The sequence below is a fragment of the Oratosquilla oratoria genome, chromosome 12, assembly GCF_046742065.1.
Source record: "Oratosquilla oratoria isolate Oo_2021 chromosome 12, ASM4674206v1, whole genome shotgun sequence".
Taxonomy (NCBI): Eukaryota; Metazoa; Arthropoda; class Malacostraca; order Stomatopoda; family Squillidae; genus Oratosquilla; species Oratosquilla oratoria.
In genome coordinates this window covers 49,346,132-49,372,822 of record NC_134788.1, presented here as the reverse complement: position 1 = coordinate 49,372,822, position 26,691 = coordinate 49,346,132, and the positions used below count along the sequence as shown (strand labels likewise).

General features: G+C 42.4%; 2 protein-coding genes across 2 annotated transcripts in view; one reads left to right on the top strand and one right to left on the bottom strand.

Moving 5' to 3' along the window:
- Nucleotides 1-3,695, top strand: part of LOC143030758 (facilitated trehalose transporter Tret1-2 homolog) — a 16,256-nt gene extending 12,561 nt beyond the window's left edge. Inside the window, exon 6 of the mRNA XM_076193966.1 lies at nt 1,182-3,695. Coding sequence (XP_076050081.1) covers nt 1,182-1,961 — 780 coding nt within the window. The 3' untranslated portion in view covers nt 1,962-3,695. The remainder of the gene's footprint in view (nt 1-1,181) is intronic.
- Nucleotides 1-26,691, bottom strand: part of LOC143031692 (zinc finger BED domain-containing protein 5-like) — an 83,184-nt gene that overhangs the window by 38,904 nt on the left and 17,589 nt on the right. The window lies entirely within an intron of this gene.

The following is a 26,691-nucleotide window of genomic DNA, read 5'->3' as shown; positions in this document are numbered from 1 at the left end:
TGATTGGGTTAGGTCGGGTCAAGCTGTCACAGGCAGGTGTTTATGTCAGGTCGCAGCGCGTCCTTTCGTGCTGCATGTGGTCAATCGTACCACGTGGTTCGTACAGGCCAATTCAAGTCGAGGCACCTCAGACGTGCTCCATCTTGAATTGACCCGAACGTCCTCTCTCCCCAGTTCGGGAAGAGGAACCTCCCACTTAGAGAGATTGGTGCCACCTTCGTAAAGGTCGGTGGTAGGGGGTTCTTGTTTTTTTTTGGGGGGTGAGCGGATGATCCCACGAGGCAGACGCTGCCACACCAAGACCCACATAACAACAAAATGCACACCTAGACTTAACATGTTTAAATCAATTGCAGGAACAACAATTGGACAAAAAGAAACTATTGCTTACCGTATACTAACAATACATACGCTCAGTGATGAATTATGCGAGCTCCGCATAGGTCCCTAATTTCATTAAGAAACACCACAACACCCTACTGACCATACAAAACAAAGCCCTAAAGACAATTACAGGCTGCACAAATAAAACACCTACAGATCATTTACACCATGAAACGAAAGTCCTCAAAGTCAAGGATGAATTTGACATGAGAGGCACACAAACACAACCCCCCCCCCCACTACATTATATGGCAGAACAACCAAACACGGCAAAATACATCAAAACAACACCCAAAGACCTATATCACACACAAATACTCTCTTCTCTTCCTTCACAACCACCAGACACCCGCCTCCAGAAATATATCTGAATAATATCCCTCACTGCTCCAATGACAGACTGAAAGACAACACATTGCTGCATGCCAGACCCCCTGGTATCCATCCCTCTGAATCCTCTTTCCTCTAGAAAGACAGAGTCCACCTGGCTATATTGCGATGTGGCCCTTCTAAGTTACTAGAAGCTGGATGACCGCATCGCAGATAACTGTCCAGAATGCAACATTTCACCCAATACCATAAGACATATTATAGAAGACTGCATTGTACACAATCACGCACGCCAACAGCACAGTATGCACTCCATAAAGGATATGTGGGAAAACCCCGTTAAAGCCATGGCGTCCATCAGGGAGACAGGATTGCTCGGCCAGTCTATGGAACGACAACAACAACTTCGAAAGGAATAACCATCCCCCTTGACTGACCCCCACCCCGTCACCCTTGATTCCTTGCAGTTGTACCAGCTGTCTGTGTCGAGCAACGCCAAGCCCTTGGCGTTGGTTGTGGCCGTCTGGATCCTCCTGACGCTGGGCGGCCAGTTCGTGGTCTTCGTCTACGCCGTGTTCCTGCTACAGGACCTGGGCCTGGGCGTCTCACCCTGGTGGTGCGCCGTCGGGCTGGCGCTGGTCCGCCTGGGCTCGGCCGCCCTGGCCGGGCTCCTCCTGATCGACCGCTGGGGGCGCCGCGCAGTCTTCCTCCCGTCCCTCGTCGCCTCGGCCTCGGCCTTCGCCGCCTTGGCCTGGTCCCTCTCTTTCCCGACGACGGCCCCCGCCTGGGTCCACGGGCTCCTCCTCCTCTTCTTCGCCGCCGCCTACGGATTCGGCGTGGGCTCTCTGCCCGTGGTCATGATGGGGGAGCTCCTCCCGACGGCTGTCCGGCCCCTGGCCAGCTCGGTCTGCATCGCCGTCCTGACCCTGGCCCGGTTCCTGTCGACCCTCACCTTCCCCGCGATGAGCCAGGCCCTGGGCGAGCGAGGCACTTTCCTCGTCATGACCGCCTTCTTCGTGGTCACAGCCATCCTCGTCGGCCTTGGGGTTCCTGAGACGCGGGACATGACCCTCGTCGAGCTTCAGGAACTCTTCGCCTCCTCCGGAAGCAGGGAGGCCTACAGGCAGATCAGCAGCCAGATCAAACACCATAACCACGACCCCATCGACATCAGCGACGACGTCACGCCTCCTCCGAGGAGAAAAGGACCTCCTCCTACTTCAGGAAAGAACAAGACACGAATGTAGGTGGGGCGGCGGCGGCGGCGAGGCGCTCTTCCTCCTCCTTCTGTATCGGTTCCTTATCGTGTTTGTTTTGTAGACTCTGTTTCGACTACAGAGAGTGTCGCGTGTATTTGAACAGAGTGGTGACATTCGAGGACCTGTAGGAGGTGCTCACACTTGAGAAGTCCTCCTCACCCAAGAAAGACCTCAATCACCTCCTTGGGTTAAGCGACACACTGTGATACTGAATCCATGGCCGAAGTTTAAAGAAACATAGCCGTTGTGTTACCAGGGACTTGGGTGCTCTTTTTAGTCTACGGAGCCTTGGCTGATGTACTGGGGAACATGTTATGCCTTCCACGGTAACAACACGAATCTTTGTAGGACTCAGATGCCTAAGGTCTTCACTAGGGGAACAAGGAAAAAAATCAGGATAAAAATAAAGACTAATAATGATGAAAAAAAGGTCGAGTAGAATTCGTAAAGGGACGTATGAGTAATTTCCAACATGTAGTGGGACAGAAGCTAGCCCGATGTTTATCCCCAGATTCCCCATCTTCGCAAAAGGTCCATCACCCTCGTATTCACACTATTTCACATTTTACAATCACATTATCACTATTCACCCTCATTGACGTAACGTAGTGTTATATATTTTGTTGCATTTTGCGAGAGTATATTAATTTTGGCTGTTGGGCTCCTCTGTGCTTCATTGCACTGCGTTTGACTCAAGGAGTTAGGCGGGAGAGAAGGAGACACTCACTTCTAAAGTGTGTGCGTGTGGTTTGACTCAGTCACCCCTCTTATAGGGTAGAAATGTCCCTTGGTGTATATAAAGTATATATACATTTTACGTCAACGCCTCTGTGATCTGGACGTAGCTTGGACTTGTGTGGATTTCCCACTCCTCCTCAAATAGATAAAACTGTATCCCGTGCACTGGAATAAGAATCCGCTCACTATGTCACTGTATTCATTGCATTAGCCACTTTGACATCAAGATCAAGTGTTGAAGTTATGCCTCGATAGCTTCTAGTCAGACCTGAGGGAACTGATGGTTTATCGGGACCAAAACACTCTAAACCATTTGTAGTGTACATGTGTCCGTTTGTCCGTTGGCGTGTCTGTATGTGAATCACATTTTTGTCAAACAAGCGTCTTGCTGAGCTCTTGTTACATATTATAGGACAGTGCTTTTCACTTAATGTTCTGATGATCATTTGTAAGTGGCTGGTGGTCAGATCAAGGCCTTCAACCACCCTATTCCATAACAGACCAGTTTCTCAACCTGTGAAATGTGCGTTACGGGTTCCTTCACAGGTCGTTCGCTGTTGGCCAGCCTTTTATTTGGGTCGAGTTTAAGGCTGCGTTTCCACCGAGGTGAGTCTAGGCTGATTCTCGCCAAATGCTGTTAATTTGACTGGCTAGAAGGAGACTTTGCTTGCAGCATTCTAGACTTCCCTAAGAACATTTCAACAATCTGTCTGACATTCGTAAATGTTTAGCTCCTTTCATTTCGCCATTCAGTTTCTCAGTACTATATGACGCGAAGGCAATTTGACTTCTGAAAATTGAAAAAACGAAAGATTGCAACCGACGTCGTTTCTGCTTAAACGAACTCACGACGGCTGAGGAGAATCAGCCGAGACTCGCTCGGTGGAAACGCAGCCTTAGAGCTTCGAAACCGACCCGACATTGTGGCCAGCTAAGTGTAGACAAGTGAGTCAGAATATGAGAATAAAGCAGCCAAAAGTTTCAGTTGTCTTTCTCAACCTCCACACCACTTATGTCACGCTGTTCAAAGGTGGGCGGGTTCTAGCCTAACCCTGGCCTCCCTCTGTAACGAGGAGTGAATGGACAAGACCCATTCCACACTAATCAACGCTCATTCGATACAGACAACGGAACCTCTTCCCTGAGTGAACTATCGGCCAGATCAGCGTCCGTGACCGTTTTCTTGAGGCATGCGGCTCTCGTATACGATTCACCATTCAAAACAAAAGACCTGTTGATTTATAGAAAAGTATACACCTGTAGTCAAATTAATTTTTTTTCTAATCTTCTTGACGTCGATCTGAGGGCCATCGGTGGTTCCTGAACTTCTTGTACGTGCGAGGTTTGAGTGACTCATCTGATGTCAGAGTTAGTAGGATTTGTTTGGATGAATGTTGGGGAAGTCCATGCCTGCTATTTTTTTTTTTTTTTTTTTTTTTTTTGTCACGCTCTGCGGAAAGATCGAGGAAGAAACCAAATGACACAGAACGCATGTTTATCTGTCTACCAAAGGCTTCTTCCCCCTCATAAGGGGGGTAGCCAAGTCAAAGGCACACATGCACCCAATGCAGCAAGACACAGCACATCTACACAGCAGGGCCGTTTCAATTCCATGTGATCATGGGGTACGCATACCCACACACAATGTGTCCTTCGGCACCTCGGCTTCTACAGAAAACAGATGTTGTCGTTTTGAATAACGACAACAATTTTGAATAACAAACGGGATGAATAGTTAGAAGGGTAGAAGCCTACACCAGGAGGCGCTGAGTAACTAGCACCCTATTATGCGCTTTGGGGACTTGGAGGGCAGGTAACACAGCTGGGAATGAGAGAGGAGTGCGGGATTTGAACTTACAATTAATTGAAAGCGAAACCAGTATGCTACCGATTATGTCATCGGCTATACAAGGTAGCTGGTCATATATATATATATATATATATATATATATATATATATATATATATGTGTGTGTGTGTGTGTGCAAAGTAGACTACTTTGCATAAGTGAACACACGTACCCGTGTTCTTATTAGATATATATATATATATATATATATATATATATATATATATATATATGCTAATAAGAACACGGGTACGTGTGTTCACTTATGCAAAGTAGACCACTTGGAAAAAGAAACTAACGAAGCAGAGCGCTTTCGTATATTACATATTCAGTGCAACAAGTACATAGTGATAGGAATACATAGACAATATATACATGATACAAAGGAACAAGGACAGTTTGAATAAGCGTAGCGACCAATTACCCCCTGGAGAGCGGAAGGTCATTGTCAATTATCTTACGATGGTCGGGCGACATCAGGTCACAGTCGCCAAGGAGAGCGGAAGGTCATTGTCAATTATCTTACGTATGTATGTATATATATATATATATGTATATACAATATATATATATGTATATATATATATATATATATATATATATATATATATATATGCTGTGACATTGTGACAAGTTGATGAAGATGGAAAAAGAAGGAGAAAGAAGCTGTGTTGCAGAAGGTTTTGTGTGGGTGGTGTAGGTGTTTCGGTGCTAATCTGGGTAGGACCTGTTCTTCTAGGCAGTCCTACTCAAGCATAGCGCGAAACCGGTCAGGAATAAACTCAGAAACTCGGAACTAGACCCGTGACTTCTTTTTCCACCTTCACCATATATATATATATATATATATATATATATATATATATATATATATATATATATATGTATGTATATTATATAATATATATGTATATATAATATATATATATACATAATATAATATATATATATGTGTGTGTGTATGTGTGTGTGTGTGTGTGTGTGTAATTGATTGTTGACCAGAGCTAATTCTGTCTCCACTGCGTTCTTAGTTATTTCCTCAATCTTCCGAATGGATTGTTTATATCCCAAAGGGAGGTTAAACACAAGGCTTCCGAGGTCCATGATGTTATTTGAGAGGCGAACATTACACAAACATAAAATACAAACTTTCTGTTGACTCCTACAGCCATTATCAGGTAAGAAATACCGACATAATGAAGACACAAAACAGGTCTTAAATATAAATCATCATGAAGATCAGTGCACTAGGAGATGTTTTCCGTTGTCGGGTTTAACCCATTCAACTCCGATGACAAGATGTCTTGTCATTTGGTCAAATAAAACAAAAAATCATAAAACACCAAAATGTTTGATCAAACACCAGAAAAATATGACGTCAGTAGTCCTCGCTTCGCTCGCAGCGAAGCGAGGACTACTGACGTCATATTTTTCTGGTGTTTGATCAAACATTTTGGTGTTTTATGATTTTTTGTTTTATTTGACCAAATGACAAGACATCTTGTCATCGGAGTTGAATGGGTTAAGGAGCGAGCGGCTAAACCGGACGCGGACGCGAGTGATTGTCGTTATCTCTTTTTAGGCCATAAGCGAAAGAGAGTGAGAAAGAGTATATATATATATATATATATATATATATATATATATATATATATATATATATATATACATATATATACATACATATATATATATATATATATATATATATACATCTATATATAGATATATATATATATATATATATATATATGTAAATTCACTATAAACCCACTATCGGAGAAATAATAACGGAAATACAGGAAAACTGTATATTTCGACCACTATCTGTAATCTGTAATCCTCTGCTGAAGAGGACTACAGATAGTAGTCGAAATATACAGTTTTCTTGTGCTTCCTATATAATTTCTCCGATAGTGGGTTTATAGTGAACATTTACAAATGGGTTATAACATACCAGTTTCCAATATATATATATAAATATATATATATATATATATATATATATATATGTATATATATATATATATATATATATATATATTAGTGGTGGACCCAGGGGGGGGGGGGGCTGAAGGCCCCTCCCCCACATTTGTTCTTTCATTACCTCATTGCAAAGGAAAAAAAAAACTGCCTCACGAAAGCAGTAATACAGTGGCAGCAGATTCCCCCAGCATTTAATAAAACACTTCATTTAGAATAACTGGAGGGATACACATTACTAAGGGTAAATATTTAAAAATGTAAGATTAAGTATTACTTTTGTCCAATATTTTGAAAGAAATTAAATCAAGTGAAAACATATACTTCAATTTATATTCAAAATAATCGTATTCGTGCTACAGAGTACATCTGTTTAAATGCGTCATCTATATTTATAAAATTCAGGTTAGCTCCACCACTGCCCGAAGCGTCATCTACATTGACAAACTTCAAGTTAGCCCACCCCCTCCCCAAATTTTGATCCTGAGTCCGCCATCGGCTTTCACCTCTTTCGCTCTTACATTTTTTTTTTTTGTAATGAAAGCCAAATTCTTTGTACAATAACTTCCCAGTTTATTAAAGATATGTATTTCTATGACCCAGGACAGTGGACAAGATGCAGGGATGACCCGTCATCCAGGAGGTGCCAAGATATGAGAGAGGGTAGAGGGGAGTGGAGTATGTAGGGGATGGAATGGGTGGGAGTGGTTTCTATGCCTTTTTCTTTTGGCTACCTCCCGTGTAAGGGGTAAAAGCCTTTGGTATATGTATGTATTTTTATACAACACTTCCTATACTATTCACTCTAAGTTGAGCAGTAGGTGTCACTCAGTTCAGGTCAACAGGGGTAGCTGCTTCAGGCAGTGAGATGGCGAGTGGTTGTGTTTCAGTCATCAGCGCCGAAGAGGTGCAATCTCTACGCAATAGAAGTGCAGAGGTAATTATCAAACTCTATCAAGTGTTAGACCCATCCTCAATTATACGGTATAGTTTTGGTCTTCATCTTATAGAATGGACATCAATTCAGTAGAATCAGTACAGAGGAGAATGACCAAAATGATACAAGGACTCAGAAATTTACCTTACAAAGAGAGGCTTAGGCACCTTAACTTACACTCTCTGGAAAGACGCAGAGGGCGGGTTGATCTAACAGAGGTGTTCAAGTGGATCAAAGGCTTTAACAAGGGTGACGCAAACAATGTCATGTTATTAATACAACAGGGCAGAACTCGCAGTGATGGATTTAAATTGGACAAAATTAGATTTAAGAAGGAAATAGGCAAGAATTGGTTTACTAATAGGGTGGTCAACGAATGGAACAGAGTAACCATGTAGCGAGTATTGTATATAAATACATATCTTTAATTAGGAAAATTATTCTACAAAGAGTTTGGCTTTCATCACTAAAAAATGTAAGAGCGAAAGAGGTAAAAGCCACTGGCGGACCCAATGGATGAAAAATATAGTTGACGCGTTTAAACAGATGTACTCTATAGCACGAATACGATTATCTTAAATATAAATTAAAGTACATGTTCTCACTTTTTTGTTTACGGGATATTGGGCAAAAGTATGTATTACTTAATCTGTTCTCTCGGTTGGTTTCTATCTAAAACTTGGTTAACAGAAACTGTGGACTAACTTTAAGCACCTAAGAGTTATTGTCAATGCAAGAGAATCCCCGTAGTATCCGTGTTGTAATATCCTTCAAGAATTTCGACTCTGTTTCTATAATCTATCGTAAGGTAAATAAAACACAAGCACAACAGTTTTGTTCTTATTTGTTGGCTATTCAGTACAACTGGCACATCATCTTGGACGCTGCCGGGAACACACCCATGACTAGATATTAAAAAAAAAAAGTGACGACTCCAATCGACATGGAAAAGGAATGGATTTTATTTCTTTTTACATTTTCCCCTTTTTAGAGGGGATTGGGGAGGTAATTTCTCCTGGAACGGTGCATCAATCATTTGCACGGATTCCTACAATAAATATGCCCCGCTGTATAATAACATTAACTAGTTTTGTAATCCCACAAATACACCATCAACCAAACGCTCTCATCCTAGTCACGTGACCGCCCCATGTAAACAAACTTCCTTTGTCAACTCAACTAAATTATAATCATTATATGCTGTATTGGACTTTGTAGTTTTAACCTGTACAAATTGGGGGGGGGGGGAGGAGGAGTGCAGACATACACGCTTACTGACAAATCACATATCCACACAATTCAAAGTGGATTGACCCACGTCCAGCTTTGGTATAATAATGTCGACAAGATGTAAACATTCTAATCCCATCTTTATAATTACTTTGTAAATTAATTTGTAATATTAGATTCTTTAGGGAAGAAGGACTTATATGAAGATGTTGTATTTAATGTAGATACTTTGCAGTACACGAAATGCGTCAAAAAGTGTGAATTACAAAAATATATTTACATTTTGGTGGAAATGTGTTGTTGCCAGAAATATAATCTATGTGTAACAACTGCTTAATCATATAACTGTGCTCATGCATTTTTTATAAAAAGGCAAGAATAAAAACACTTATTTTTAGATTCTCACATTGGGAAGGACGTCAATCCCACAATGCACCGCGCTCCATTGACGTCATTATTTTGTGACGTCGATAGAAAACGCTATTTTGGTATATATTTTTTTAAGTGTCCTGATTATTTCCATTGAGGTTTTGGTCCTCAAAATACAGAAATATATCTTCATCGCCAAAAATCAAGGAAACAGTTGCCTACGCGCGGTGACCATACACAAGGACCGAAAAATCTTCCCGCGCTCTGATGTCGTCGTTATGACGTCACGTCGCATCGCGCAGAATTGATCTTATTCGATGGAACATGGAAAAGTAACTTGTACAAAGAACTTGCAAATTTTAGAATTAGATGCAAGCGCTTGTCTTCAAGTGTAGCACTGGTGTGAATGGTGGCTGTCAAACACACGTTTGTCACACGTGTTTGAAGCGATGTTTGACCGTGTGAATGGAGTATTTGGTTGTCTAACGCGTTTTGTCAAACGCTTTGTCAACCACGTTTGTCAAACGTATTTGAAGTGATATTTGACAATGTGAATGGTTGTCAAACGGTTTGTCAAACGTATTTGAAGTGGTGTTTGACCGTGTGAATGGTTATCAAACTGTTTGTCAAACGTGTTTGAAGTGATGTTTGACCGTTGGAATGTTTGACAAAGCGTTTGAGAAACCGTCTGACAAACAGTTTGACCGTGTAAATGGTCCTTTATACGTGAATATTTCCCTTCGACATATCGATTTGTACACAAACATTTCATGATGACACGTTTAGGGTTGATTCACACTATCGGTCCGGTCGCGCTCCGCTCTCGGTCCGGTCCAATATTGTCTCATTAATTTCAATGGAAGCATTCACACTGGCGCTCTCGCTCCAGTCTCGCTCCGGTTTCGCTCCGGTCACGGTTCCGTCAAAAGATATTTTTACTGGAGCGAGACCGGAGTGTGACTGGACCGTGAGCGCCAGTGTGAACTCAGTTGCCACGGTCCTGCTCCTCCTGCTCCACTCCAGTCGAGATTCAGCCTTCATATAAGCAAGTAGTGTTACCTTCTGTCCTACCAAACCATGGATAATCCAAAGGAAACACCACAATGGGATCATGAGAAAGTTAGAAAAATGATAAAAATACATTTTCTTTTTATTTATCACTGATACAATGACAATGCGTACAGCGAGGATATTCATAAGCACCAACTGAATACAATATAACCTACAAAACTTACTTTAATTTTGTGGATTTAGATGAAATGCTAATAGAATTAGTCAAAAGGTAAACCAGAGCTGTATGACCTGACTTCGCTGCACTACAGTGATAATGTTTGCATACTTATCATATTGCCAAGGTACTGAGAGAAAATATTACACATTATTAACCGAAGAAAGAAATTCCATATGTATAATAAAAACCTATTATCCACTGCGGAAATGCATCTCCTTAGCTCACTCAACAAATATTCCTACACAAGTTTGTTTGTCTACTTATATTTTATCATTTTGCCAAGGCATTGAACCAGCTGGGGAGCTGAAATAATCTTTCAGTGTTTCTCTCGCGCCAAAAGCCTCCTTTGTAGCATTTCCCCCTCTTCCTCTCATTGGACGTACTGTGTTTGATGGAGGCATGACAACAGTATCTGGTAATGCAACAGCATTTGGGTGTATCAGATTGTGAAGTATGCATGTTGTTGTAATGCTTGCATTAGCGTTAGAAGGCATAGCTTTAAGTTTCCTTAAATATATTCTGAAGGTTTGCACTAGAATACCAAATGTGCACTCAACTATCCTCCTGGCTCTAGATAATCTATAATTAAAAATCCTCTTCTCTACCTTATGTTCAGTCTGTGAACCTGGGTAGGGCCTCATCAAATTTCTCTTCAGCGGGAAAGCCTCATCTCCCACTATAACGTATGGTGCAAGCACATCAGTGCCAGGAAGTGCAGCATCTTCTTGTACATTTCAAGTCATCCTCAATTTTGGATAGTATTTTCTCAAATGTTCCTTTGTTCATTCTGAAATAGCTGTGGAATTTACTCTCATCATCAATAAGACGAGGATACAGAGTATGAAATTCTCCTTCAGTCTTCCTATCTTGCAACATAGGATGAACCCACAATCTCTCTTTTTTTTTTTTTTTTCTTTTTTTTTTTTTTTTCCTTCATCAAGTGCAATAGCGATTATTGCCAACTCGGCGTCAGAAAAGTCACACATCCTTCGTAACTGATGGTAAGACTTCTACTGGTGTCGAGGGAGGGGGGATGACGGGAACGAGAGCGGACCGATAGTGTGAATACCTCAGAACCGAGAGCGGAGCGCGACCGGACCGATAGTGTGAATCAACCCTGAATACCTCAGAACCGGAGCGGAGCGAGAGTGGAGCGCGACCGGACCGATAGTGTGAATCAACCCTTAGTCGACACCTTTAGTCAAACGGTTAGCCAAACGGTTCGTCAAATACGTTGGACAAACGTGTTTGAAGTGACCTTTGACTGAACAGTTGTCAAACGGTTTCTCAAACATGTTTGAAGTGATGTTTGACCGTGTGAATGATTGTCAACGTTTGTCAAACGTGTTTGAAGTGATGTTTGACCGTGTGAATGGCTGTGAAACAGTTTGTCAAATTTGATTGAAGTAAAGTTTGACCGTATGAATGGTTGTCAAACATGTTTGTCAAACGTGTTTGAAGTGATGTTTGACCATGTGAGTGGTTGTCAAACAGTTTGTCAAACATGTTTGCCAAACGTGTTTGAAGTTATGTTTGACCGTGGGAATGTTTGACAAACCGCTTCATAAATTGACCTTGTGAATGTTCCTTTATACGTGAATATCTCCCTTCGACATATCGATTTGTAAAGAAACATTTTACGTCGACACGTTTAGTCGACACGTCTATATAGTTTGTCAAACATTCCCACGGTCAAACATCACTTCAAACAAGTTTTGACAAATATATTTGACAAACCGTTTGACAACCATTCACATGGTAAAACATCACTTCAAACACGTTTGACAAATATGTTTGACAAACCATTTGACAAACATTCACACGGTCAAACATCACTTCACTTCAGACAAGTTTGACAAACCGTTTGACAGCCATTCACACGGTCAAACATCACTTCAAGCACGTTTGGTAAACATGTTTGACAAACAGTTTGGCAAACATTCACACGGTCAAACAACACTTCAAATATTTTGACGAACATGTTTGACAAACCGTTTGATATATTACCAAGGATTACAAAGGCGGAGCATGCCGACAGGAGACCTTTTGATCCATATCTAGGTTGGATGCAAAAAAACAAAAAAAAATCATATTAATGATAAATTAAAACTATAATAATGTAAATAACAAATAAAATACATAAATAAATGCATAGGTATAGTTGAATAACAAACAAACAGGTAAATAGTAAATGATAATAAATTGACATAACTAATAATAAATGAAAATCAGACAGACAAATTATAACAAAACAAAAACAAATAATATAACATAAATTATAATCATTACAGCATCTTACTTAGGTATTTATCTAAATGATTCTTAAAGCTTCGAACTGAACTACATTGCACTACCTGTGCAGGAAGTTTATTCCATTCATTAACTACACGGTTGGCAAAGTTGTTTCTACCTACTTCCAAATTGAATCTATTTCCGGACAGTTTGAGACCATTGTTTCTTGTCTGATTCTCATTCAATGTGAAAATTTGGTCACTTTTGATGTTGTCAATTCCCTTTAAAATCTTAAAGACCTGTATCAAGTCACCTCTGAGTCTACGCTTTTTTTTTAGGGAAAACAGATTCATGTGCTTAAGTCGATTTTCGTATGATTTATTTTTGATATTTGGAATCAGTTTTGTGGCTCGCCGTTGTACTTTTTCCAGTCTGTCAATGTCTTTAATGAGATTCGGTGACCATACGGAAACAGCATATTCCAAATGTGGACGAACTAACGATTTATATAGCTTGTTAATGAGTGATGGACTTTTGAAATCAAAAGATCGCGCAATCAATCCCAGAATCTTATTTGCTTTCTCATAGGCTGAAATACACTGCTTGGATGATTTGAGGTCGTTACTGATAATTACGCCGAGATCTTTTTCACTATCCACTTTTGTTAACGAATTTCCAAATAACTTGTAATCGTACTTACTGTTGTTTTTACCTATGTGCATTACCTTGCATTTACTTGTGTTAAATTTCATTAGCCACTTTTCAGACCATTGCTGTAATTGATCTAAATCTTCTTGAATATCTAATTGGTTTGAGTGATCATTTGCCACTCCGCACAGTTTTGTATCACCAGCAAATTTGGAAACAGTAGATTTTAGTCCATGGTCTATATCATTTATATATACTATGAATAGAAGTGGCCCAAGAACGGAACCCTGAGGAACTCCACTTGCAACACTTTTCCATCCAGAAGTTTTTCCATTTAAAACAACTCTCTGTTTTCGACCTTTCAACCAATTACTAGTCCAACCTAATAGGCTACCACTTATTCCATGCAAAGCTAATTTAGTAAGTAGTCTTTCGTGTGGGACGGTATCAAAAGCTTTTGCAAAGTCTAGATATATTAAATCTATATTGTTTCTTTTGTCATAATTCGAGATAACTGTGTTGTAGAATTCGAGTAAGTTAGTCACGCAAGAACGTTTCCGTCTGAAACCATGCTGGCTATCATTTATCAAACGGTTACTTTCTAAATGATATTCGATAGCATCTCTGATGATAGTTTCCATTATTTTTCCTACGATCGAAGTCAAACTTATAGGCCTATAGTTATTTGGTTTCTTTTTGTCACCTTTTTTGAATATGGGAGTAACGTTAGCTCGCTTCCATTCTCTTGGGACATCTCCGGATATGATGGATTTCTTGAAAATAATTTCTAATGGAACAACAATCTCATTTTTCATTTCCTTTAAGATTCTTGGATGCCAACCGTCAGGCCCTGGTGTTTTATTAACTTTGAGTTTGTCTATACACCTTTTAATTATTTCTTTTGTTATATTTACCGTAGTAAGTTTACCCCATACTTTTCACAGGTTTCAGTTTGGAATTCACTTTGAGGTGTTTCGTTTACGAATACCGAGCTAAAATAATTGTTTAAGATATTACACATTCCTTCATTTGAATATTCAAGTTGACCGTCAGCAGATAATAGTGGACCAATGTGATTCCTAACAACCTTTTTATCTCTAATGTAACTATAGAATTCTTTGGGATTCTCTTTGGATTTATCAGCGATGTTCATTTCGTATTGTTTTTTTTTTTAATTGTCTTTTTTAAATCTCTCTGTATTGATACATAACTTTCATAGTCATTAAATGCATCCGATCACTTATATTTCTTATAAGCCTGTCTCTTTTTAGCAATACTTTTTTCAGTTTCTTTGTCGAGCCACTTTGGGCGAGCCTGATGGTCAAACATCACTTCAAACACGTTTAACAAACTATTACAATCATTCACACGGTCAGACATCACTTTACTTCATACAAGTTTGACAAATCGTTTAAAAGCCATTCACATGGTCAAACATCACTTCAAACACGTTTGATAAACCGTTTGACAACCATTCACACGGTCAAACATCACTTGAAACACGTTCAACAAATCGTTTAACAACCATTCACACGATCAAACGTCACTGCAAACACGTTTGCCAAACGTGTTTGACAAACCGTTTGACTAAAGGTGTAGACTAAACTTATCAATGTGAAATGTTTGTGTACAAATGGACATGTCGAAGGGAGATATTCACGTTCAAAGGGCCATTTACAGTTTGTCAAACGGTTTCTCAAACGCTTTGTCAAACATTCCAACGGTCAAATATCATTTCAAACACGTTTGACAAAGACGTTTGACAAACGTTTGACAAGCATTCACACTGGCAAGCATCGCTTCAAACACGTTTGACAACCATTCACACGGTCAAACATAATCTAAAATACGTTTGACAAACGTGTTTGACAAACCGTTTGATAAAACGCTTTAGACAACCAAATACTCCATTCACAATGTCAAACACGTTTGACAAACGTGTGTTTGACAGCCACCATTCACACCAGTGCTACACTTGGATACAAAGGCTTACAAAAATCAAGTTCTTTGTGCAAGTTACTTTTCCATTTTCCATCGAATAAGATCAATTCTGCGTGATGCGACATGACGTCATAACGTCGGCATCAGAGCGTGGGAAGATTTTTCGGTACTTGTGTATGGTCATCGCGCGTAGGCAACTTTTTCCTTGACTTTTGGCGATGAAGATATATTTCTGTATTTTGGAGACCAAAAACTCGATGGAGATAATCAGGAAACTTAAAAAAATGTGTTTATGAAATGGCGTTTTCTATTATGGAAATTGAGGTTTAATAATTTCATGGAAAGTTTGAGAACTTACCGGTCACAATTTTCTGCCGGGTTGGGTTCTCAAACATTGGTAAGTTTGAATTGAGTAGATCTTGAAGGCCTTCTGAACCGAAGCCGTGATCCCTTGGTTAAAGGTTTCCAAAAAAGATGTTTTTCTTCGTCCTGAGCTCAGGGTAATCTGACGACTGTTCCGACGTTAGTACGCGCCGCGTTCCAAGGGACTCATACAAGTTCGAAAAGAGCTCAGAAAGCCACGGGTTAATCTTTACCTTAAGTAATTTCTCAAAGTAATTCCCGATTTATTAAACCAAAATTGTTACGTAGATTTGATAAACAAAATAAAGAGGAGGGGAGTTTAATCGTATCTTATTTAAAGTTACGATAGGCGTGGTTCGAAGAAAATAACGCTTTGAGGGAAAGTTTGCCGAACTAAGGTAAACACTACGATTCCCAATAACAATAACCACAACCTCCCCGGCAATAAAAAGAAAGTGCTTAATAGATACAACACTATCGAGGAAAATTTATAATAACTTTTTAAGAGTACTTGTATGTAGCTCAGAGGGAAGTAGCTCAAAGACAAGTAGCTGAGAGGCAAGTAGCTCAGAGGCAAGTTGCTCAGAGACAAGTAGCTCAGAGGCCAGTAGCTCAGAGGCAAGTAGCTCAGAGGCAAGTAGCTCAGAGGCAAGTAGTTCAGAGGCAAGTAGCTCAGAGGCAAGTAGTTCAGAGGCAAGTAGCTCAGAGGCAAGTACCTCAGAGGCATGTTGCTCAGAGGGAAGTTGCTCAGAGGCGAGTTGCTCAGAGGGAACTAACTCAGAGGCAAGTAGCTCAGAGGCAAGTAGCCTAGGGGCAGTTGGCTCAGGGGCAAGTAGCTCAGGAGCAAGTAGCTCAGGGGCAAGTTGCTCATGGGCAAGAAGCTCAGGGGCAAGTCCATCAGGGGCAAGTAGCTCAGGGGCAAGTAGCTCATGGGCAAGTAGCTTAGGGGCAAGTAGCTCAGGGCCAAGTAGCTAACGGGTAAGTACCTCTGGGGCAAGTAGCTTTGGGGCAAGTAACCCTGGGGCAAGTAACTCAGGGGCAAGTAGCTTAGGGGCAAGTAGCTCATGGGCAAGTAGCCTAGGGGCAAGTAGCTAACGGGTAAGTACCTCTGGGGCAAGTAGCTCAGGGGCAAGTAGCTCAGGGGCAAGTAGCTCATGGGCAAGTAGCTTAGGGGCAAGTAGCTTAGGGGCAAGTAGCTCATGGGCAAGTAGCCTAGGGGCAAGTACCTCAGAGCCAAGTAGCTAACGGGTAAGTACCTCTGGGGCAAGTAGCTTTGGGACAAGTAACCCTGGGGCAATTAACTCAGGGGCAAGTAGCTCAGGGGCAAGTAGCTCATGGGCAAGTAGCTTAGGGGCAAGTAGCTCAGGGCCAAGTAGCTAACGGGTAAGTACCTCTGGGGCAAGTAGCTTTGGGGCAAGTAACCCTGGGGCAATTAACTCAGGGGCAAGTAGCTCAGGGGCAAGAAGCTCAGGGGCGAGTAGCTAAGAGGCAATTAGGTAAGAGGCAAGTAGCTAAGAGGCATGTAGTTCATATGCAAGTAGCTCAGAGGTAACTGGCTTATAAGCAAGTATTTCATCATCATTCCACATTCCACATACCACGTTCTATAGGCAAGTAGCTAAGAGGCAAGAAACTAAGAGGTAAGTAGCTAAGAGGCAAGTAGCTCAGAGTCAAGTAGCTCAGAGGCAATTGGCTCAGGGGAAAGTAGTACAGGGCAAGTAGCTCAGAGGCAAGTAGCTCAGGGGCAAGTAACTGAGGGGCAAGCAGCTGAGGGGGAAGTAGCTCAGGGGCAAGTAGATCAGAAGCAAATAGCTCAGGTCCAAGTATCTCAGGGGCAAATAGCTCAGGGGCACGTAGCTCAGGGGCAAGTAACTCTGGGGTAAGTAGCTCAGGGGCAAGTAGTTCTAGGGCAAGTAGCTCATGGGCAAGTAGCTCAACGGCAAGTAGCTTAAGGGCAAGTAGCTCAGGGAAAAGTAGCTCAGGAGCAAGTAACTCTGGGTTAAGTACCTCTGGGGCAAGTAGCTCACATTATTAAACTCTCACAAAACACTCGCACTTATAATAAAAGAAAGTAGCTAAGAATCAAGTAGCTCAGAGGCAAATAGCCCAGAGGCAATTAGCTCAGAGGCAAGTAGGTCAGAGGCAAGTAGCTCAGAGGCAAGCAGCTCAGAGGCAAGTAGCTCAGAGGCAAGTAGCTCAGAGTCAAGTAGCTCAGAAGCATGTAGCTCAGAAGCATGTAGCTCAGAGGGAAGTAGCTTAGAGAAAGGAACTCAGAGGCAAATAGCCCAAAGGCAAGTAGGTGAGAGGCAAGTACCTCAGAGCCAAGTACCTCTGAGGCAAGTAGCTCAAAGGCAAGTATCTCAGAGACAAGTAGCTGAAAGGCAAGTAGCTTAGAGGCAAGTAACTCAAACGCAAGTAGTCCAATGGCAAGTACCTCAAAGGCAAGAAGCTCAGAGGGAAGTAGCTCAGAGGCAAGTAGCTCATACGCAAGTTGCTCAGAGACAAGTAGCTCAGAGGCAAGTAGCTCAGAGGCAAGTAGCTCAGAGGCAAGTTGCTTAGAGGCAAGTTCCTCAAAGGCAAGTAGCTCAAAGGCATGTAGCTCAGGGGCAAGTAGCTCAAAGGCAAGTAGCTCAAAGGCAAGTAGCTCAGAGGCATGTAGCTCAGGGGCAAGTAGCTCAGAGGCAAGTAGCTCAAAGGCAAGTAGCTCAGAGGCATGTTGCTCAGAGTCATGTAGCTCAGAGGCAAGTACCTCATAGGCAAGTAGCTCAGAGGCAGGTAACATAGAGGCAAGTAGTTCAAAGGCAAGTAGCTCAAAGGCAAGTATCTCATTGGCAAGTATCACTGCTAGCTTTGCACTACAGTTCAAGTGACTTGCACACTTGACTTGCCTATCATCTACTTGCACCGTGTGAACAGGGCTGGATATTTTGTGTTTATTCGTGTGTATGTGTGTGTTTGTGTTTGCTCTTTTTCCTCTCCAGTTCAAGTCACTTGCACACTTGACTTGCCCGTCATCAACTTGCCCCGTGTGAACGGGGCTGGATAGTTGTGCGTTTATATATGTGTGTATGTGTTTTTTTGCTCGCTTTGCTCTCCAGTTCAAGTCACTTGCACACTTGACTTGCCTATCATCAACTTGCACCGTGTGAACGGGGCTGGATATTTTGCGTTTATTCATGTGTGTGTATGTTTGTTTGATCTCTTTACTCTCCAGTTCAAGTCACTTGCACACTCGACTTGTCTGTCATCAATTTGCCCGTCATCAACTTGCCCCGTGTGAACGGGGCAAGTTGATGACGGGCAAGTCAAGAGTGCAAGTTTCTTGGACTGGAGAGCAAAACGAGCAAACACACACACACACACACACACACACACACACACACACACACACACACACACACACACACACACACACACACACACACACACACACACACACACACACACACTCACACACACACACACACACACACAAACACACACACACACACACACACACACACACACACACACACACACATGAATAAATGCAAAACTGTCTAGCCCCGTTCACACGGGGCAAGTTGATGACAGGCAAGTCAGGTGTGCAAGTGACTTGAACTGGAGAGGAAAGAGGACAAACAGACATACAAACAGACGGCCCAGGGATCACGTGACATCATTACTGACCAATCCCTAGGCCTTTCTCGCTAGCATGCTACTTGCGATGATAAAAACTAGCGCCAACTAGTATCACACTTTCTAGTATCATCGCCAGTGCAACGTGGTGATGTCGTTAAACCAATCACCACATATATACATACATACACATATACATATAAAGCAGTCACTATTGTCATTGGGGAGTGTAGGAGTGCAGTTCACAAACCAGCAGACCAACTTTCTTTTATTATGAGTGCTAGAGTGTGAGTGTTTTGTGGGAGATTCTTAATGTGAGCTACTTGCCCCACAGCTACTTCCCCCAGAGTTACTTGTCCCTGAGCTACTTACCTCTGAGCTACTTACCTCTGAGCTACTTGCCCCTGAGCTACTTGCCCATGATCTACTAGCCCCTGAGCTACTTGCCTCTTATCTACTTGCCCCTGAGCTACTTGCCCCTAAGCTACTTTCCTCAGAGCTACTTGCCCATGATCTACTAGCCCCTGAACTACTTGCCTCTTATCTACTTGCCCCTGAACTACTTGCCCCTAAGCTACTTCCCCCAGAGTTACTTGCCCCTGAACTACTTGCCCCTGAGCTACATGCCCCTGAGCTACTTGCCCCTGAGCTACTTGCCACTAAGCTACATGCCCCTGAGCTACTTACCCATGAGCTACTTGCCCCTTAGCGACATGCCCCAGAGCTACTTGCCTCTTTGCTACTTACCCGTTAGCTACTTGCCCCTGAGCTACTTGTCCCTGAGCTACTTGCCTCTGATCTACTTGCCCCAGAGCTACTTGGCCCTGAGCAACTTGCCCCTGATCTACTTGCCTCTGACCTACTTGCCCCTGAGCTACTTCCCCTCAGCTACTTGCTCCTGAGCTACTTGCCCCTAAGTTACTTGCCCTGAGCTACTACCCCTGAGCTACTTGCCTCTGAGCTACTTGCCTCTGAGCTACTTGCCCCTTTGTTACTTGCCTCCTAGCTTCTTGCCACTTAGCCACTTGCCTCTTAGCTACTTGCCTCTCAACCACTTACCTCTGAACTACTTGCCTCTGACCTACTTGCCTCTGAGCTACATGTCTCTAAGCTACTTGCCTCTTAGCTACTTGCCTCTAAGCTAATTGCCTCTTACCTACTTGCCTCTTAGCTACTTGCCTCTTAGCTTTTTGCCTCTGAGCTACTTGCCTCTGAGTTACTTGCCTCTGAGCAACTTGCCTTTGAGTAACTTGCCTCTGAGCACTTACCTCTGAGCAGCTTGACTATGAGCTACTTGCCCCTGAGCTACTTGCCTCTGAGCTACTTGCCTCTGAGCTACTTGCCTGAGCTACTTGCCTCTGAGGAACTTGCCATTGAGCAATTTGCCTCTGAGCAAATTGACCTTGAGCTCCTTGCCTCTGAGTTCCCTGCCTCTGAGCTACTTGCCTATGAGCTCCTTGTCTTTGAGCTACTTGCCTCTGAGCTACTTGCCTCTGAGCTGCTTGCCTTTGAGCTACTTACTTCTGAGCTACTTGCCTCTGAGCTACTTGCCTCTGAGCTACTTCCCTCTGAGCAACTTGCCTCTCAGCTTCTTGCCTCTGAGCTACTTGCCTCTGAGCTACTTCTCTCTGAGCAACATGCCTCTGAGCTACTTGCCTTTGAGTTACTTCCCATTAATCTAATTGCGTTTGAGTTACTTGTATGTATTGTACTTGTATGTAGCTCAGAGGGAAGTTGCTCAGAGGCAAGTAGCTCAGAGGCAAGTAGCTCAGAGGCAAGTAGTTCAAAGGCAAGTAGATCAGAGGCAAGTAGCTCAGAGACAAGTAGCTCACATTATTAAACTCTCACAAAACACTCGCACTCTAGCACTCATAATAAAAGAAAGTAGCTAAGAAGCAAGTAGCTCAGAGGCAAGTAGCTCAGAGGCAAGTAGCTCAGAAGCAAGTAGGTCAGAGGCAAGTTGCTCAGAGGCATGTAGCTCAGAGGCAAGTAGCTCAGAGGCAAGTAGGTCAGAGGCAAGTTGCTCAGAGGCAAGTAGCTCAGAGGCAAGTAGCTCCGAGGCAAGTACCTCAGAGACAAGTATCTTAAAGGCAAGTAGCTCAAAGGCAAGTATCTCAGAGACAAGTAGCTCAAAGGCAAGTACTTCAGAGGCAAGTACCTCAGAGGCAAGTAGCTCAATGGCAAGTAGCTCAGAGACAAGTAGCTCAAAGGCAAGTAGCTTAGAGGCAAGTAACTCAAAGGCAAGTATCTCAGAGACAAGTAGATGAAAGGCAAGTAGCTTAGTGGCAAGTAACTCAAACACAAGTACCTCAAAGGCAAGTATCTCAGAGACAAGTATCTCAAAGGCAAGTAGCTTAGAGGCAAGTAACTCAAAGGCAAGTATCTAAGAGACAAGTAGCTCAATGGCAAGTAGCTCAGAGGCAAGTAGCTCAGAGGCAAGTAGCTCAGAGGCAAGTAGCTCAGAGGCAAGTAGCTCAGAGGCAAGTAGCTCAGAGGCAAGTAGCTCAGGGGCAAGTAGCTCAGGGGAAGTAGGTCAGAGGCAATTAGCTCAGGAGCAAGTAGCTCAGGGGCAAGTAGCACAGGGGCAAGTAGCTCAGAGGCAAGTAGCTCAGGGGCAAGTAGGTCAGAGGCAAGTAGCTCAGGGGCAAGTAGGTAAGGGACAAGTAGCTTAGAGGCAAGTAGCTTAGAGGCAAGTAGCTTTCTGTTTCCATAGTGTGAGAGATGGAAGTGTCGTGCAAATTCTTAGCCAATGTCCCCTTCATTTGTTGAATTACTTGGACCAGACGGGGATTGAGTGGTCAACTGTGTAGTGAAAATCCACAAAGATTAGTTTTTACCAGCATTGTTTAGTATTACGACTTCTTGTTAATTTTCTTAATTTATTTTGCACAGTCCAAATGTTTAATGTAAAAATATTGTTTATTTTTGCTTGCAAAATGCAGCAGGCTGCAAAGGCTGGCTGCATGTGATTATCTAGCATCGTATATATGTAGCCAGTTTGATATTTACAAAGCAACATTGCTGCGACTGGTCTGATGTATTGACAACAGGCAAAAACATGATTGTAGTTTTCCATTGTAATACATTCACGTAATTTTTTTGTATGTTTAAGGTATATGAGGAGTAGCTTCATTATACACATGCAATTGAGTCTCGAAAACAAATATAGATATTTAAAAAAGGATAAGATTATCAGTAGAGCATTTGATATTTATTTGAAATTTGGTAGTGGTGAAATATTTATGAATATCTATCCATGTGTGGATTTCTAATTCTTCTTCCTATTTTATATTGTACTGAGTCACTACTATTTTTATGTATTTATCTGGTGGTGGGACTTGTGAAATGTGGCATTGCGTTTGTTTACATTGTAGTTGCCGATTTATTAATTTTTTTTCCATTTTTTTCCCTCGCTTTTCTCTCTTAATGTAAACAGACTGGATAATCGTGTCTTTCGAATATTTTATATGATTTAGTTACAGCTACATGCCGCTGATATACTTGCATCTGAGCTACTTGCCTTTGAGTTACTTGCCTTTATGATGCTTGACTCTGAGCTACTTGCCTTTCAGCTACACAACTCTAAGTTACTTGCCTTTGACTTACTTGCCTCTGAGCTCCTTGCCTCTCAGCTATTTGCCTTTGAACTACTTGCCTTTGAACTACTTGCCTTTGAGCTACTTGCATCTGAGCTACTTGCCTCTAAGCTACTTGCCTTTTAGTTACTTGACTTTGAGCTACTTGCCTTTGAGTAACATGCCTCTGAGCTACTTGCATCTGAGCTACTTGCCTTTGAGTTACTTGCCTTTGAGTTTCTTGCCTTTGCGATACTTGCCTCTGAGATACTTGCCTTTGAGCTACTTGCCTTTTAGCTACTTGCCTCTTAGTTATTTGCCTCTAAGCTACTTGCCTCTGAGCTATTTGCCTCTGAGCTACTTGACTCTGAGCAACTTGCCTCTGAGCTACTTGCCTCTGAGCTACAACCTTTGAGCTACTTGCCTTTGAGGTACTTGCCCCTGAGCTACTTGGACCTGAGCTACTTGCCTCTGAAGTACTTGCCTCTGAGGTAATTGCCTCTGAGCTACTTGCCTCTGAGCTACTTGCCTCTTAGCTACTTGCCTCTGAGCTGCTTGCGTCTGAGCTATTTTCCTCTGAGCTACTTGCCTCTGAGTTACTTGCCTCTGAGCTACTTGCGTCTGAGCTATTTTCCTCTTATCTACTTGCCTCTGAGTTACTTGCCCTTAAGCTACTTGCCCCTGATCTACTTGCCTCTGAGCAACTTGCCTCTAAGCTACTTACCCCATGAGCTACTTTCCCCTGAACTACTTGCCCCATGAGCTACTTTCCCCTGAGCTACTTGCCCCTGAGCTAATTGCTTCTGAGCTACTTGCCCCTGAGCTACTTACCCCTTTTGATACTTGCCCCTCAACTATTTGCTCCTGAGCTACTTGTTCCTGGGCTACTTGCCCCTGAGCTACTTGCCTTTGAGCTACTTGCCCCTGAGCTACTTGCCCCTGAGCTACTTGCCTCTGAGCTACTTGCCTCTGAGCTAGTTGCCTCTGAGCTAGTTGCCTCTGAGCTAGTTGCCTCTAAGCTACTTGCCTCTGATCTTATACAAGACAATAGGGAAGAGTGACCACATATTACTTGAGTTAGAACTAGAGGAGGAAACATATATATATATATATATATATATATATATATATATATATATATATATATATATATATGTCACGTGGGTCACGTGACGAGACTTGGGAGGCTGTCGGCGCGGACGCCTCATCATCCGCTGACCACGTGATTTGGCCGAGACGAAGCAAGAAGGAGTGGTGGTGACCCAGCACACACCTGGCCGGCCGAAAGGTGGCGTGAGGTCAGGCTTGGCTTCAGTGTTGCCAACTGTCCCTACGAGGTCTACTGCTGTGCGCATGCGCAGATCCATGCCCTCCCACTCTCCCTCACCCTCCCGGATGTATAAGAGGGCACCAGGACGGAAGGAGGACACACACACCTTACGGCCGTCTGCCGTTGAGGGCGGACCCCCCCCCCTCCCCTCCCAGTTCCACGGAGGGAGGGCACCGGGACAGAAGGAGACCACGAGGAGCAGGACGGAAGGAGGACACACACCTTACGGCCGTCTGCCGTTGAGGGCGGACCCCCCCCCCCTCCCCTCCCAGTTCCACGGAGGGAGGGTTCCGGGACAGAAGGAGACCACGAGGAGCAGGACACAAGGAGGAGACGTACGCCCGTCCGCACCAGGACAACAATGGGGATTCGTCACACAAGGAGGAGACGTACGCCCGTCCGCACCAGGACAACAATGGGGACTCGTCACACAAGAAGGAGACGCGCGCCCGTCCTGGCAGGACACTAAGGGGACTCGTCTGGAAGGAGACTACGCAGCGCGAGGAGTGGTGTAGTATATTTATGATCTTGTAATCTTGTAGACATCACGCTGGTGATTATTTATTTTATATGTGTGGAGTTGTAGATAGGATAGTGCTCTGTGTTATATCCAAATAAAAACACGTGTTAGTGTTACCTTGGTGTTTCTTTCTCTCTCGCCCGAATTCTCAATAATACCGAGTATACAAAAACCTTTATTTGTACCCCCGACAATATATATATATATATATATATATATATATATATATGTAGGTGGAAAAAGAAGTCACGGGTCTAGTTCCGAGTTCCTGAGTTTATTCCTGACCGGTTTCGCTCTATGCTTCTTCCTCTGAAGCAGCATAGAGCGAAACCGGTCAGGAATAAACTCAGGAACTCGGAACTAGACCCGTGACTTCTTTTTCCACCTTCATCAACTTGTCACAATGTACCAACATATATATATATATATATATATATATATATATATAGAGAGAGAGAGAGAGAGAGAGAGAGAGAGAGAGAGAGAGAGTAATACAGAAAAGGAAGACTGATGTAAAGTAAAACGGACTTTGAGAAACACAGGATTTTTTTTTTTTTTTTTTTTTTTTTTTTTTTAAGCGAGTTGGGAAAAATTGTACAATGAAGAAACATGTGGGAGAAAAATGGATGATTCTGATGGAAATGTACAATGAAGAGGTGGATAAATATGTCCCAAAGCAAAAACAGGAAAAGGTGTATACTGTGTGCTGATTTAACAGAAGGTGCAGTGAAGCGAAATATAGAAGAGTTAGAATTTGGAAAAGATGGAAAAAGAGACAAAAAATCTAGAAAGTGGCATATATGTATCAATCAAAGCAATGGATATGTAAAAATAAGCAGGGAGGAAAAAGAAAATATGAAAAAGACATATTAGAAAACGTAAGAATCAGTCAAAACTCCTCTACAAATATGTGAACGGTAAACTAAAAATCAATCAGGAAATAGTGAAACCACACCGAAGGAATATGGAATACACAGAAGATACAGAAATGGCTAAAGTCATGAGTAAACACTTCAAGTCGATTTTCACTAGAGAAATGTACAACATCGGGATGAAGGGAGAGAAATGAACCTCCTTCCCATGAGGGAAATGATAGTAACACGAAAAGAAATGATGGACCCAAAAATGAACCTTGATGTCAGGAAATCGCACGGCTTGGATGGAATCGCAAACTGGATACTAAAAGAATGTAAGGAACTAATAGACAAAATATACTGTGTAACATAAAAAGTTTCTCACTCAAAGAAGGAAAAATACCAGGAGACCGGAAAAATGCCGATATCACACCAATATATAAAGGAGGAAACAAGGAAGACCCAGCAAATCATAGACCGGTTTACCTTACAAATACGGTAGCCAAAATTTTTGAAAGTTATAAAAAGTAGATGGATAAAACACCAGGAAGAGAACGATATACTAAACCCGAGACAATTCGAATTTAGACAGGGAATATCATGTGCCACAAATTTAATTTGTTTTTACTCAAGACTACTAAATATAATACAGAAAAGGGGGGACGGGCTGATTCTGCTTTCCTAGACCTACAAAAAGCTTTTGACAAAGTCCCTCACAAAAATCTATTAAAAGAACTAGAACCCATAGGAGGAATACAAGGTTAAACTACTGAAATAGATGGAGGAGTTCTTGCATGGAAGAAAAATGAGAGTAGTGTTCAGAGATAAGTGTTCTGCTTGGGAAGAGGTGATTAGTGGAGTTCCACAGGGATCAGTATTAGCTCCAATACTGTTTGCTGTTGATATGAATGGCATGGACGAGGATGTGGAATGTTACATGAGCTTCTTTGCAGATGACGTAAAACCGTTGAAGAAAGTGAGTACTGAAACGGATTGTGATTCGCTGCAGAGAGGTCTGAACAGGGTTTGGGAATGGAGTCAGAAATGGAAAGTGAACTTCAACATTAAGAAATGTAGCATAATGGGATTTGAAAAAAAAGGATATCAGGACAATATAGAATTGGTGCAAAGGAAGTAAAGAAAGTGGGATCTGAAAAAGACCAGGGAGTAATCATCGCAAAGGACATGTCCCCTGACAAACAAACAAAATTGTCGGAGAAACCTACAACTTGTTAAGATCAATACAGGCGCCTTTTACTTACTTGGATGAAGAAATGTTCAAGAAAATACTAATTACATT